We start from the raw sequence: 16091 nt of genomic DNA, 5'->3' as shown, positions 1-16091 counted from the left end.
ACAGTGCTGTGAATTATACTCTCTGTGCTGCCGATACACAGCGGAGGTTTGCTGAATTTGATGCAACCTGAAAATGGTTGAATATTACCCACAAGGTGAGGACTATTTTTAGAAGCATTCATTTATTTTTCTTGTTCCATGTTATGACTGCAGTAATAATTTTTCACCAGGGGATGTCACTGGTAGGAGTCTCTCTAATTTTTCACTCTGGAGATTTTATTCCACTTTCCCCCCCCTGAGATAAAAATGTGAATGATCTCATCTGAAAACTCTCTCTTGTGTGCTCTAATTTAAACAACCGTGAATTATGCAAGAGGAAAGGTATGGATGGGAGCCATTTTGAATAATAAAGTTAAAAACATGAAATAAGCTGCAACACACATCCTTGGGTTAGAGGCATATTCTTTTAAAACAATTTTGAATTTAATCTGAAAAAGTAGAGCACCAAACAATAAAGTCCCCATAGCATAAAAGAGGCACTCCGTCCTGACTAACCAGTTCTGATGCAAATAGCTAAACAACGGATTGGCTACTGAGGTTTGTTCCTCAAAAAATCTTAGCTGAGAGGTAAAATTATTTGTCCTCTGTGTGTTTTACAGGGAATTTCATAGACATGAGAGGCACAATGCAGTTCAGTAAATATGAATACACAATAAAAACAAAACACTAACACAATCTGAATACATACTGTATGCAAAAGCAAATAGAAGGCTTCACTTTCCCTTCACATTTTATCAGCATTCTGCACCGTTATCACGACAAATAAAAGTACATAACCATGAAATCAAAGCTACATATACATCTCCAGAAAGGGAAACACAAAATTAAAGCAGTGCACCTTTTAAAATTTTTATGTAAACATGAGTGAACAAAGTGTTTTCTGATTTTGAAATCCATTCTCAAACTGGTAACATAACCACTTGAAGATGTGAATACACTTTTTTTTTTTCTTTTTTTTTTTTTAGATGAGACACACGGTGTTAACGATCAACACTGTGCTATTTTCGCCCTCATTAAACCTCTGTTTCCTCAACTGCAGACATTTTATCTCTTAAAGAGATATAAACAATCCGCATAAAAAGTTTTCAGAATTCAACACTGCAAAAATAGTTTAAATCATAAAAATACACGTATATATACATAGAAGAAGTAATGCATTTGGTGAATGATTACTTACATTTTGAGCTGAAGCACAGTAATAGTCAACCAACTCACGCTGTTAACATCATTACTTTAGTATTACTTACAGTAAGTGATATTGATTTATCCAGTTACACTTGAAATGCAAGAAAACACACTATTGACTGATCATCGTAGCCCCTTGAATTTGTGTGCAACATGTTTCACCAAATGAGAACCGTGAAAAAAACGACTGGAATGTTTCAAAACCACAAGAGAACGTAACATGTTTTACTCCCCCATGTTCACTGACCAAGTCAGATGAACGTTATAGATGAAAGGATGAAAGTGCATCGTCAAAACTCATAAAATGCTTATGGTCATCGGTATAAGAGAGAAAAAAAAGCTGTTTAATCAAAGCAAAGACATGAGATCAAAAGCAATGCCAGTGTGGCTCACTGCATAACTGCATCACTGCTGCATAAGTACAGATATACCATATAAATAGTAGTCAAATATTTACCAGTATCAATAAGTGCTCACGTTCTAATATATAAATACATCTTACAGTATTCATAATTACATATTAACTTCCTCTATTTTGTGCAATAGCAAATCCCATGCATGTTTACCAAGATAAAAACCACAACATTAAGAAAAATGCAACATAAGAAACATTTTTAAGATTGTTTCACATAAATCAAGCTGCATCCGTCTGTCAGCAGAACTGACGGAACAAGAAAGAAAAAGCTTTTCTTCGAATGAACTCTCTCACACCTCTGAATAAAGAGTACCTCTACATTTTTCCTTATTTAACACCAACCTTCTGATAACAAAATGATGAAAAGCAAAATAAAGGCACAGACCCTTGCCGCTTGATTAGAAGCACCAAACTGCACAAGAAGCGTCTACTTAAAATTTGGTCAGACTGTTTCATATTACACATACTTTTCCCCTTATAAATAGTCTTTATTTACTGCACTACTGCATCACACCTTGATATGATTACATTAAACAACAGTCTATTTTCAAAGTACACATACAGTAAAATACACTGTTTGTATGCATCTAAGAAGGAGTATATGTTAAGGACATTTGTACAGAATCCATAAATATAATTTATGTGCAATTGTACGCAAACTACTATGTCAAACAAAGGCATATTAGCATAATATCTTTCCATATTGCACCTGCACCCAATATTGATTCTCCACCTTGCAAGACATCCTGCTGCTCGTCCAATCATTTCAAAGAGTCTCTGAAGAGAAGAGCACATCAGACAGGGTGGGTTTCTTCTTCACTGTGAAGGTTTGATCTCCACTCAGATTTAAAAGGAGCTGTCTGGAGTATGTGCGAGACCAGAGGAAGTGTTATTATATTGCCTCTAATGGGATAAAGATGAGGGTATGTGCCTAAAGGGCTGAGGACGACAAGGTTGCAGGTGTAGCAGGGGGGGCGTCTGTTCCTGGATCAAATCAAGGAGACAGAGAAAAGGTTTCAGTGAGGGTCCTCTGTGGTAATCTTCAACGAGGCGATGGCTTTCAAGCAGGTCTGGACGTTCTCCTCTTGTCTGCTGTCTCTGACACCGGGGTCAAGACTTTTCTCCTGAGCGGCCTGGTGGGAGGACAGTTGGTTCTGGCTTCTGATGTCCCCTCCTCCTATCTCGAGCCCATGGACAGACCCCTCCCTGCTGCTGCAATGCTGGCCCTCGCTGCTCTGGGGGCTCGGCGCTGAGGAAGGGGTGACATCAGTGCTGGAGGAAGGCGGGGAGTGTAACATCTGGAGCCCTCCGACCGGAACGACGGGGAGCAAACTGTGGGCCTGCTGCTGAGAGTGAAGAGGGAGGTGGCTGAGGATGTTCTGGTGATGAGAACTGGCAGCACCAGGCAGACTGGAAGCCAAGCTGCTCCTTTGATCCTGAAACGACATATTGGCAGCATTAGGAGTGGTTTGAACATTGCCAAGATAATTTCTCGAGCGAAAATATATTACAGTTTGAAAAAAATGCAGAACTGTAAGAAATAAAGCATTACTGAACAACTTTCAACAGCACTTGGAGAACACATACCTCTGCCAAGGCTGCACTATCCATTAAACAATAAGGTTTGTGGTGCTCTATATTCTTGTTATTGTCATAAAATCCAATGAAAAGACCAAAACCAGTCTGTTTTACTTCACAACTTCCCACTCAGCTCCAAGCCCTTTCATTTCCTACTGAGGACACAGCTCTTAAAGCATGGGTCATGAAAACTAAATAACAGGTGGGAACTGTAGCTTTTAGCCAACATTACCTAGTTAAATAATCTGTTTGTTGGGGACCAATTTTGGCAGTGGATTAATACTTTGAATTTATTATTTTAATTAATAAAATGTTTAAAATCTTTTAATCTTGATCCACATGTCCATCAAAATACTTAAAATAACGATAGACAATCAAAGGATAAAATTTTTTTGTCAGGTAACTTTTTCAAGAAAATTGTCAAAATGTTCTAAACTGATGTATCTTGAAGAGCTAATTAATCCCTTTAAAATTCAAAATCTGTAGCAAAACCTGATCACTTGTTCCTTTGCCCATTGCAGAACTTTCCTCTAAATATCTTCCAAATCTGTTTTTGAAATACCTTAACTGTACTAAAACCTTATTGGACAGCGGTATAGCTGAACAACACATGATGCTACATACCATTTCCATTTCAAAAGCTCCTTGTTGTTGAGCCATCTCCATCTTTGCCTGGTGTCTGATTTTATCACAGCTGCCTTTGTGTTGGTGCGAGCCTCTGCGTGGTGAAACAGCCCTCAGCACAACTCTCTGTCGGCCTCTGACTGAGGATTCTCGCTTTCCAGCCAGCTCTGTACCAGGAGACATGGGCCGTTCAATTGAGACTGGGGAGAGGTGCTGAATGGGTATGATGCTGGGTGAACCGGGCCTCAGCGGTGAAGTATCCCATCTTGGAGAGGAGCGACCTCGCGGGGAGAGTTCTCGCCTCGGGGACGGGTAGCGCAGACGTGAAGGGGATGGCTCCCTGATAGGAGACTCCCAACCAGGGGAAAGCAGACAAGAAGAATAAGGGTCAAAGAGGAAACTGGCCTGGTCTGGAGACAGCACAGCCAGAGAGTCTTCATCCATGGACTTCTCTCTCTGGTCTGTTGCAAGGACAGGCCGATGGTCCGAGCCTATCCGCCTATTAGAGGACTGTTGGCGGATTTCAGCGTCGGCCAGAGTGATGAAGGAATCACCGTGGATATCAGCGGTGGCTGTGACTGACAGAGAAGTAACTCCACACGACTGAGGACTCGTGCTTCTTGAGCGCAACTTTGGAGTTGAATCACCCTCATATTCATCATCCTCGTCATCATCTTCGTCGATCTCGTCAACCTCTTCGTCCATACCGTCAGAGTCCTCTGCGTCTGAGAACTGGTGTTTGGTCGTTACCACCACCTCTGTCTTAGACTCTTGTTGAATGTCGTCCACTTTAAAAGACAAACAACACAGTTTAGTTGGCTTTTCTCTGCCATATTCATGTATGTGTGAGAATAGCGTATATGTCTGTAACTTACCATGTTCCTGTATCTCCGTCTCATCCATTGTCACCGACACTCCCAGTTCAAGACATTTCTTCATGTGTGCCTTTGATTTCATATGTTTAGTCAGGTTTCCTGTAAAAGGACAAAACAAATAATGAGTAAGTTACCATTTTCACTGACAAATACCTGCATTTGTTCTTGAAGGAGCAGATTTGTTTTGTTTGAACAGATTTTCACCCACTGATCAGTTTTAAACGAGTGCAGCTCAGAAAAATCCTCCCAAAAATAAAGTGAAGAGAAAAATGAGGAGACAGTGCAACCGAAATGCTGATTTTGCATCATAGTACCCCTAAATAGCAGCAAAAACTACAGAAAGTTTGCTGCTGCTGCAAATGGTATTTTTAAAATGTGAGATGCATACAGTTTTATAAAATCTATTTGTTACTTTTTGCAGATTTTAATTTTTTTGATCATTTAAATACAGATGGGCTTCCATTTCTTTTAAAAGTAAATAGTGAACTAAAAATCTCAAAAGTTTTTTTTTTCATTCTAGTCTATAAACTTAAAGAATGCTCACCTTTAGTTTTAAAAGCAAAGTTGCAGACCCTGCAGATGTAAGGTCTCACGTCTGTGTGGGTCCTAATGTGTTTTTTCAGCATGCTTGGCTTCTTACAGCGAATACCACACTCCTCACAGATGTACTTCCCCCGGCCGCGACCTCTAACGTACACATAGTCTTCATTGGACTTGTACCTGAAAGACAGACACGGCCCTCTAATGAATAAATACATAAAACAGTCCTGAATAAGTAAAATGTGCAAAGACCAATAATGTACACACTACCATCCTAATATAGCTTCGGTATTTGCTGTCAGCAGAAATAGTAAATGTTAAGATAACTAATATCTTGACTGACCCTCCCTCAAAGATCTTAATTCGTGTTGGCACTGTTTGGGTTGTGGAGGCCTCCCTCTCTTTCCACTCCTCCTTGCTAGTTTTCACTCTGCAGCTGTTGTCTTTCACCTTCTTCCCGTAGGTGATGTCCACCTCTTTGGGCTCTGGTTTCCTCTGCAGCTGAATCAGATGAACAAACATTTTGTTAACACCCATTTTAAGTAGACACCGTATCGACAGCGTAATGTGATGCTTCTAATATTGTATGTCACACATGGCGTTACACAGCATGTTTTGCAAACATGAATTATGCTGCTGCTGCTGCTGCTGGAGAAAACCCAAGCACAGGTAACTCCAATTTTGTAGATTTTTCTGCTTTTACTTTCTGAAAGCATTGCTAGGCATGATGTTTATGTTGTAGTATATACATTTTACTTCATGTTAAGTTAAGTTGTTAAGTTGCACATTTTGTAAATATATTTATATGTTAGCAATATCAGTTTATATAGCAATAGTAGTATTTATTTATATTTTATTTTTTATCCTCTTCTTTTTTTACTCTTTGGCATTCAGTGTGGATGGCAAAGTAAGATTTTCATTGTACAGGGAAACCCGTTTCTGCACTGTACACATGATAATAAACACTTTGAATCTTGAATCTTGAATCTTTTATCAGCCTAAATCCAATGCAATGCAAGAAAGCATCCTTTTGCCAAGACACACAATATTAACTTGAATATAATTTTGGTTCTGGTATTCTCACATCCAAGATTTTCAGTAAATGCAGAGCAAGTGATGAATCAAAGCTTATAACTTCATAACAAGTAGCAGGCAAATGAGACTTGCCAATAGTGACTGAACCTTCTGCCAACAGATTTTAAGTGTGCAGTTTGCCATATTCTGGGTAATAAGGTCCTTTAAACTTTCTACTTTTCAAATAGTAATCTATTGCTAGCATTTACCAAGTTGTAAAACTACTTAATAAATATATTTATAGGTATTGGCGATATAACCAAGATTAAATAAATAGAAATAAATAGGGATTTCATCTTAACATCCAGAACAAATGTTTTTTTAAATGTTTGAGACAGTAAGTCTCAAAAGTAGTATACTTTAGAAACAAGGAAGAGATCATTTTCTCACCTGTTCCATGGTCTGCCTCCACAGGATGAGGGATGAAACCAGTTTCCCCGTGCCAGGCTGACACATGGCGGCCACGGTGTATATAACTTTGTCTCCCCTTTGTTTGGACCGCAGTAGAGCCAGGGCAGCACTGGTACTCAGTTCAAGAGGGTTGGGGTTGTGGGACGTCACACACCAGGTGGCGTACACGGAGGAGAAAGGGGTGTTGCTATGAGAGCAGCTTGGCTTGGTGTAGTTGAGATAACACCAGCTCACACCTGTTGTCGTGCGAAGACTTGGAAACTGTGATAACAGTCTTGAATGCTCCGTGTCTGAGATCAGGATGTCTTGACTGGTAACCAGCTGTGCCATCATATCCATCTGCACTCGTTTCTCCATGCCAACTTCTTTCACTTCGCTGACTGATATCATGGAGTAGGGAGGAGAGCTGGTTTCCAAGGAGCTACTTTCCATAGCTGACTCAAGTCTGTGGTCAGTGGCCTCTGTCACTTTTTGCCGAAGTGTGATAAATTTACTCAGACATGAGTCATCCTGAGCATGAGGTGTGGATGCACCCTGCATCTCTGACCTGTGGACCTTCTCTTCGCTCAAATTACATTTTCCAAGCTCCACAGCACTCAACTCCTCTACAATCTGCCCAAACATTCTTTCCTCTTTCACACGTTTTTGCTGCTTGACCTCCATGAAAAGGTCCAAGCTGCTGGCAGGGGATAGCATCCGTTTGTTTGCGCCACCACTGGAGGCGTTAGTGGTTGAGATAGTTCTGGAGGTCAGAGAGAGAGGGATGCCTGTTTTGAGCTTGGCTGATGACAAATCAAGGGCTTCAACAGTAAGGGTGCGCGTTGAGGGTGGTCTGGTATGAGCTAATACATTATGAGAATCAACGTTTCCAGACAACCCTGAAGTTTGATTCTGAGATGTGGATGTAGTGGAGCTAACACTGTCATACTGATTGTCAAAAATCTGTGATACTGAAGTGTATGTGATACTACCATAGGATGGCACATGAGTCTGTATTCTTACAGGAACTAACAGGCTTGGATGTGACAGCTGGGGAAATGTATTCCCAGTGGAGAATATTGGCAAAGTCTGCGGCAGAGCAGCAACTGCTGTGAATGGAGGGGAGGTGCTGCTGAGATACTGCGGAAACACTTGTGATGGGACTTGTGTTACCTCAGTGTCCATATTCAATGACTCCTGTCGCACCAAGTTTCCCCTCCTTCTCTCCCTCACAGCCAAGTGGCCAGCACTGATGTCCACGTGTCTAACTTTGGATGTTGGAGAAAGACTGCCATAGTCAAATGATATGCTGCGTACCTCTGGGAACTCCTTGCGCAAGTTACAAGGCGCCTGCTCTGAGGAGGAGCGTCTCATTTCATGTTGTTGACGCTGGTTGAGCACAGAGAGGGAGTGCCCACTCCCTGGCACAGCTAAAAGCTCTAGCGGTTTGCCAAATTCATCCTGCCTGGCCGGAGAGACTGACTTCAAGCTCTCCTCCCTGTCAAAGGAGAAGGTGGAGCTATAAGATAAGTTGCTATCTTGGCTCGGGCTGCGGGAGAGACTGGTGCAGGCAGATTCAAAACTAGATTCACCAGAGGAGTGCTCGATATCAGCTAAGCGTAGCCTTTTCTTCTTTGGAGGGAGCTTCTCCGGAGGGAATTGTGCTAAAGTTTCACTCCTTTGAGGCCACTGAAACTCCTCCACGTGCTTCTCTGGCTCCTTCACCTGCACCTCTGGAGCTTTTTCTGGACTGTCAGGCTCTACTGTGACCCTAATTTCTGGAACTTGTATGTTGGGCTGCCTCACAAGTTTGGGGCCCATTTGAAATGATTGCCTTAGCTGACTATCACTCCTTTCCAGCTCATATGATTCACTTGCCTCCATAGCTTGAAATGAAGAAATACTTTCCTGTCTCTGTCCATGATATTTGTATGATTCTGACTGTTCAGACTGAGGCCTGTTTATTGAGTTTGTGTGCTGGATAACAGAAATTACATTACCTAAAATTTTTCGTCCAGACATTTCAAGACTCACTGATATGTCCATGTCACATCTGTCCATCTGTGTTAGCATACTTGGATGATGTCCTTTTCCTAATGCCATAATGCCTGCTGCAGCTTGTTTTGAATCATAGTCCTTGCTCGAATCAAACATTTCTTCACTCATTTCTTGGTGGCCCTCATATTGACCTGGCAAATCTTCCTCTTCCCTCTTCTCTTTCCGACGCTTCCGTGTTGCCAGTTCCATTGCCTGTCTCTGATGGCTCATATTAGATGCCATAGAGGGGTAATTTTCCATTTCCAATCCTGAGGGTGAAATGCCACTCTCGCTCATCTTTCCATGGCTGTCAGTGTCTGTGTGGCCATCATGTGCAGAGAGTTCGAAAGCAGCTTGCCGCCTGAGTCTCCTCATGCCCCCGGTGCTTGTTCTCTCATCAAACGAATGACTGCCTCTGAGGGCTTGAGGCATAGTCAGACACACTGCTGAGGATGTTGGCATTGAGTTGCTCCTGATCAGAGGCCCCACATCTGAGCCAGCATCTAACTGAGGTTCTTTTACATCTTCCCTCGTGAATGACTTTGTGTTAATTTTGATTGACTCAACAGTGTCTTTTTCTTGGGTGAAAACGCGGGAAACACCTTTCTCCGAGCTTCTCCTGGTATATTCACTTGAGTCTGTGCTACAAGCCACAAAAGCTGCTGTCTGTTTTGGACTTGGCCTGTAGCACTTTCCGAACATAATTTCTTGATAGGACTTTGCGTTAGTGTTTGGAGGACCAGTCTGGTGCTCGGTACTCTCAGAGCGCGAGAAGTAGCCAGAGTCTGTGCTGCCCTTGCTAGACTGACTTGGGAGGGACAAATTGTGATCAGAGTCGCTGCTTCTTTTTTCAGACAGCCGAAGTGCAAGCCTCTGTTTGATCGTGCAAGATTGTATTGCACGGCTAGCCTCGGCAGTGGCAGGAGGTGCATTGATCTCTTGGGGCTGGGATAAACCATCCTGAGCTGACATCGATGTGGCTCCCTTTTTCTGAGCAATGAGATTTAGTACTTTTACAGCAGTGTTATCTGATCCCTCCACTGGAGAGTCCAGCAGCAGCAGCGGGTCGTTAAGAGTGTCCTCGTCCGTGTCCGTGCTTTGCTCAGCATCAGAGAATAACTCTCCTTCCCCTTCAAAAGACCCCTGGTCTGTATTGGCATTGTAAGAACCAAGTTCTGCGAGTGGCACTGTTCCAGCTTTGACCGAGTGAGCATGGGACTTTCTGTGTTTGTATAAATTACTCTTGGTTTTGAAGGAGAATCCGCAGGGGACACATGGATAGGGCCGTTCCCCGGTGTGTGAGCGAATATGTTTCTTAAGCACGCTGGGTTTGGCACATGCCCTTCCACAGTAATCACAAACATACTTCCCAGGCTTTTGCGGTTTCTGTTCCACCTTACAAACAGTCTCTGACAGTTGATCCATCCCTGAATGGGAACACTGTTGTTGGACTTCAGGTGAACTGGTGGACTTCCTGTGAGATGCAGGTCCCGGGGACTGTGCAGGAACTAAGTGACCTACAGCTTTCTGTCTGCCAATGGGAAATGGTTTTGTGGACTGTAGTGGATATGTAGACATATCATAGTCTTGATGGCTTTTGGACTGGATTTGGGAGTGCTGATCTTCTAATTGCAATGATTTCCCTGAGTCAGACATTTCTTTGAAACCACATGTGTCTCTGCTCTGACCTTCTTGCAGTTGTTGGTGCCACCCTTTCCCTTCCAGTTCAACTGATGGACTCCTTTTAGTCTGTGCTGCCTCTGAGGTACATTTTTTCTGTGCAACATTTCTGCCCTGACCCTCAGTGGAGCTTTTCACCCCTGCAGTAGTTTCAAGTGACTCCATGAATCCAATGTCACTTTCTTTGGGATCGATTTTCAAGGACACTATCTGTTATGTAACTGTAGTGATATTAACATACATGTGAACTGATTGTAGGGAAGGGTCATCTGAAAGAGATCAGACAGAATTGACAATTAGACAACTCAAATGTGAATGTTTGAAAAACAAGGACAAAAAAAGTTAAGGAAAAAGTTAACCTCAACAAGCAATTTCACAGTCAAATCTGAATTCAAATCCCCTCCTCGAGAGTACGAGCTAATCAAGGCTGTTTCCCAAAAGTCTTCCTAATAAAACTGGAATATAAACTTCATAATGAGCTCCATCACAGCAGGAATGGAAACAAATCTCTTCTCTCTACCAGCCTCTAAAAAAGCCAAAGGTACCTCATGTCAACCCTGGCAGGTGCCCCAAATTTGCTGAAGCCTTGGCATTAAAGGCACATGCTTTTACTGTAGTAAGTGTGTAACGAATGGTTGTAGTTTATTTTTGTTTATTTGTGTGTGTGTGTGTAGGAGCTGAATAGGAATCTCAAAGGAATCTAATCCTTCATCACTGCACCGTCTCCCTTCCACAAGCTTGAGCGATCAAAGCAATTTCTTTTCTTTAATGTAAAATGTCACTTTTATGAGAGCTTTTAGCATTACTTTTAAGTTAAAATATGTGTATATGTGTTAATGACTGGTCAAATGTTGAAGTTGCTTGCAGGAGAACCATGGAGATGACACCTTTTATTGATATATGAAACAAAAACAAAATGGTTCAATATCACTGTGAAATATCCACAATATACCAATCAGATACTTCATTCTATATCTGAGATTTACCTTTTCAATTTTAATTTCACTTCTTCCATTTTGTCAAAATTAAAAGCTGTTACAAAAAAACTAAACTTCAGTACAGGCTTGCATGCCAAAATAAGTGAAAATTATCTACCCAAATAAAATACTGAAAACTCTGCAGAAGAAGAAGGGACATAATGTAAAAGAAAACAAACTTATTTGAAGTATGGTATGAGTACCAATGCATGCCGGCACACACAGGTGACATTGTAAGATCATAGGCAGTCAAGTGTGATGAGTCTACCTGCATCCCTTTCGATGTGATATCTACTTGAAATACCAAAACTCTTTTATCCAATACCAGGATCATGTCATAACATCTACAGGTTCCTTGTCTTTCGTGGGATTCAAACTCTTCAACCCGTCTGTGTTACTAGTGTCATCGTCTCCACACTGAGCTCCATGGGACCACACACTGTCCTGTACATAAACATGCCGGACTCATCATCCTTGTGATTAAAGCGAATTGCTTTTGCCACTACACTTTCGTCTCATACCATGGGGATGGATCTCTGAGGGCACGTCATTTCCATCTTCTCAGTATCAAATGCTGTGTCCTCCCTAACGAGGTTATGTAAGATTATCTGGTTCAAACCCTCTGAGTTCCCCTTAATTAGGACATCCTCCGACTCTCTTTCTCTCACTCCCTCTCCTTCTTTGTTAGCACACCACACACTCCTCAGGCATAAACCAGAGGATATGAATCCAAGGTGACTCTCGAGATGCTAAGAGATGCTCGAAAGCAGCTGTAAGGACGATAATCTCCTATTTGTATTCTTTTGCAAATGCCCATTGCCTCTGTTGGCTGTTTATGGTTCAGTGGCTCTGCTGTCGGACAGATTTGAGGGCTTTTTCAAGAGCAGGATAGAGGAAAAAAATAATGAAGGCATACAAAGAATGGCGAGGGCTGCCTCAGATTGGAACGATCCATGTTTCTACGGGGAGGTTTACAGAGGTAAACTAAGTGAGGTGCCTGGGGGTAACAAAATTCAGAGGCCTGATAGGGAGCTCCCTTTCAAGGTCGGTCTGACCTCATTGCTTAGTTTCCATCCTCTGTGAGCTACAAGAGGAGGGAAGGGGAATATGGGTGCAGAGTGACAGCGAGATAAGACCCTCAGAAACAATGCATACCTTTGAACTAAGCACGATAGAGAGGGAACAGAGCCGACGTATTTAGAGCCTCATTGACAAGTCTCAGACAGATTCAGACTTTTATGTCCAAAGACTGTACCAGCAGACCATTCTCTCACTCCCGGCAACAAGCACTAACCTTTACGAAAATATATGACACAGCAGCAATGACGTGCAACAACAGGAGGCAGGTGGGTGGCAGTAGGTGTGTTTCAGGACGATTGTGGGCTGACTGTGGTACAGTATGTCCGCATGGATGGAGAAATGACTTCATAGTGAGATTTATTTGAACAGCAGACATTCGTGGGGCACATCCCTTACAGCTTTCCACACATGAGAGAGGACAATGAGCAAACAAATGCTGGCTATGGAGAGCATCGTTATGCCGCTGCATTACATCATTAGGGGCTAAGTTGGCCATTAAAGGGAACAGGCATGAAGCCTCACGCTGACAACAAATCCATAAATATCATAAGGAGATGACCGGCTTCAGGGAAGCTGGGTGGTAAAACCCTACTCTAACAGCAACATAGCACACAGCATGCAGAATCAGTCAACAGCCCTCACTGTGATCAGAATGACATAAAGCACCAGTCTGATGGGAAGAAAGCCCCGGCTCATACAGCAGCTGACATTCAAATATCAAATATAATCCTCATACAAACCTGACATTTGAATAGTCCCCTGTCCCATATCGACAGTCACATGTGACATTCCTCATACTGCATAGTCCGTTTCTCCATTCTCCTCATGTCTCGGCAACAATAATGAAATAAATTAGCAAGGTAAAGTCCCATCAGTCATGAAGCTGCTGGCTGACTGGGTGTACATTAGAAGATCTATTGATGCGAGCTAGTCACCAGAGAAAATACCCAACCGTGACGTGCGGACCCAGGCACAAAAATAGCAAAGGGGCCCTGGGAGGGATTACACAACAGCCCACGTTTAAGGACGCTTTTCCTCTCTCTTTCTCTCACCGTGTTTCAAAGCACAGCAGCAGCTGCCTCACACTACACACAAAGTGGGGAGTCAGATATCATGATGCAAAGAGCTAAACATCACCTTTCCAGAGAGCTGGAGTCCATTCATTCCCTGAATCAATCATTTATTTTAGTCTGAAATTGTGTGATCTGAATTCATTCAGGTGCACACATTCACTGATTATTGTGATGTATATAAATCAGTTGGACAGAGCGTGTGAATGTAAGCAGAGCACAGGAGGAATGCAAAAGTGACAAGCGCTTTGAAAGACACTAATCACATGGTGCAGCAGCTCTGAATGTACATCTCCTACAGCGTGATCCTATTCAGTTTGTATATTGAGAGGAACTCAATGAAAAGACAGCGTGTGGCTGGCTGCGAGGGTGCTGCAAAAATTAGACATGTTCTCCGAATTCTGAGACACCCACAGCCTGTTCAGAGCCAGTTTTTCCCATCACGACAGGATTTGCTTTGTGAATGGAGAGAGTCGTGATGAGGGTGTCATTAACACGGCAAAAACTAGGACAATACTGCAGATTATGTGCAGCTGCAAACCTCATCCTGTGAATCAGATGTAAGAGTTCAGTGTGACATGCTGCTATTACAGCCTCTGCGTTAACGCAACAACTTCTCAAGAAATACTCGTTATTTAACCGTGAAGTAAATGATGTAATGAAGTCACAGACTGCATTGTTATTTTTCTGTATTGATTCAAAAAACAACTGAATAATCAGAAATTTCAGTTGAAAGACATTTGTATAGACTCAGTTTTACATGTTTACTTTGTATCTCTTCATTGCATTTCAATTAATATTATTTATTTTGTTTTCTATTATAGTTTTTTGTGATGTTTCCTGATCAATTTGTTATTTTAAAGAAATAATGATGTGGACAGGCAACTAACAGATTTGGAAATAACTAAGTACATGTACTCTAATACTCTGCTTAAGTGTAATTCTGAAGTATATGTACTTAGTACTTCTAGTCTTTAACAGCTAAAGTTATCCAGGTAGTTTTCAGATATTTTACATACAGTACAAACTGTATAATTAGCTTACAAAATATGATGCATTGTTAAAGACTGAACTGCCCAACAGTATATATGTGTAAAAAAGTTATAAGTCTGAGTAATGCAGTTACACAACAGTATTTTTTTAATGTTTGCAAACATTTGCAAACACAAGTTCCTGTTTGCCATCATGATCCCACCAGTATAAGTAAGATCACATCAGTATGATGAAGTTATTTCTAACAATGTAACACTCACTGTGGATATTTTAATGAGTGCTTTTATTTAAGAAAAGCATCTGAGTACATTTACTTAATTAGTGTAATTCCGTAGAATTTCAAAGTCCTTGTAATTTGCTTGAGTACCTGTTTGCATTTTGTTTTACTTGGTTCTTTATCTTCACTATATTTCAGATGCAAATACCGTAGTTTTTTTTTATTTTATTTTTTTAGTTATTTGCATGCAAGGATTTTACATTCCAAACATTAGAGTGCTACTAACTGGATTATTCACATTAAATATTCTGTTTGAGCAGCAGCTGCACAAGCCTCAGGTACAACATAGGACAAACACTTGAATTTGACATTTTGAGATGTTGGTCAACTGCTAAAACAGCTGACAAACTCACTGTACCTGCCAAAATCCACATCTGTTATAATCTGTTTGGAGGCTGCTCTTAATTTCTTTCCCCCAGAATACAACAAACTGGGTCTTTTCCCTGATTTGAATAAATTTACGATCACTCTACCTCATATGTTGGTGTGAAACTTTGGCCTTTCAACACAATATAATTTACACAACTATAAATACTTCACCATCCTCCTCAGTTTCACTCTGTGCCATTGGGCGAGAACAACTGGGTGCCTCTATGAATAGGAGTCCTTGGCTTTGGGGCATGGCTAAGGCACATTTAACAGAGGTCTTAGTCTTAACATAAAGCTTACACAGCAGAACAAAGGCTTTAAACTTATGTAACGACTTATAGCTGAACTTTACCTCTGAGTTCAGAACCCGACGCAAATGGTGAGCCTTTATTTCCTGCGCAGTAAAACTGTAATTTCACAGTGCATTTCCTTTAGAAAAACTTCACCCTACTGCATGTAAAAAAAAGCCAGTGAATGCAGAGACTGTGTATTGACAGAGTTGCTCCACAGTATGGAATTGCAGAGAGCTATTATTAGATATAGCCTCTAACAAGCGAAGATGAAGTTGAAGCTAACAAACTGCACTGCAGCTGAGATCCATTATGCTGTATTCAGTATCTAGAGGAGCGGCACTAAAATGGCTGATACTCAATGTGCAGTGAAGGTCAAGTCGCCCATCTCTATAAATATAATGGTCTGTCCCCCAGGATGTTCCACACTGCTTGGCATTTCCACTGTCTAAAGCTACACCGCTGCTCCGCTGACCGGCTCAAATCTGCCACAAATTTGCATGTGATTGAATGCCACACATGCACCCGACTACTAGCAGGCCTCTAATGATATTAGTGCTAAAATAGACAGGAAGGGAGTGAGACAACACACACACTCACACACACAGAGGGAATGTTTATGAATGGAAGGAATGAG

At 41.6% G+C, this 16091-nt stretch overlaps 1 protein-coding gene across 1 annotated transcript; it reads right to left on the bottom strand.

The window, feature by feature from the left end:
• Positions 1–401: 401 nt before the first annotated feature.
• On the bottom strand, positions 402–13278 carry hivep2b (HIVEP zinc finger 2b). Its single transcript, XM_070842476.1, has 7 exons — positions 13196–13278; positions 6682–10667; positions 5561–5718; positions 5222–5397; positions 4678–4776; positions 3803–4590; positions 402–3036 (listed from the first exon to the last, which is right to left on the bottom strand). The coding sequence occupies exons 2-7, from the start codon at positions 10561–10563 to the stop codon at positions 2617–2619; spliced, it is 5523 nt and encodes a 1840-aa protein (XP_070698577.1). The 5' UTR covers positions 10564–10667; positions 13196–13278; the 3' UTR covers positions 402–2616.
• Positions 13279–16091: the final 2813 nt, after the last annotated feature.

This window comes from Pempheris klunzingeri, chromosome 13 (assembly GCF_042242105.1).
Source record: "Pempheris klunzingeri isolate RE-2024b chromosome 13, fPemKlu1.hap1, whole genome shotgun sequence".
NCBI classification, from domain to species: Eukaryota; Metazoa; Chordata; class Actinopteri; order Acropomatiformes; family Pempheridae; genus Pempheris; species Pempheris klunzingeri.
This window is presented reverse-complemented; position numbering and strand designations above follow the sequence as displayed.

Bases quoted from the DNA above. Each gene is read 5' to 3' on its own strand.
- hivep2b (XM_070842476.1), bottom strand. From the start codon at position 10,563: ATGGAGTCACTTGAAACTACTGCAGGGGTGAAAAGCTCCACTGAGGGT. The intron at 5,398-5,560 runs GTCAGTCAAGAT...TCTGTCTTTCAG, and splicing joins ATTAAGATCTTTGAGGGAGG to GTACAAGTCCAATGAAGACT. The intron at 4,777-5,221 runs GTGAGCATTCTT...GTCCTTTTACAG, and splicing joins CTTTGCTTTTAAAACTAAAG to GAAACCTGACTAAACATATG.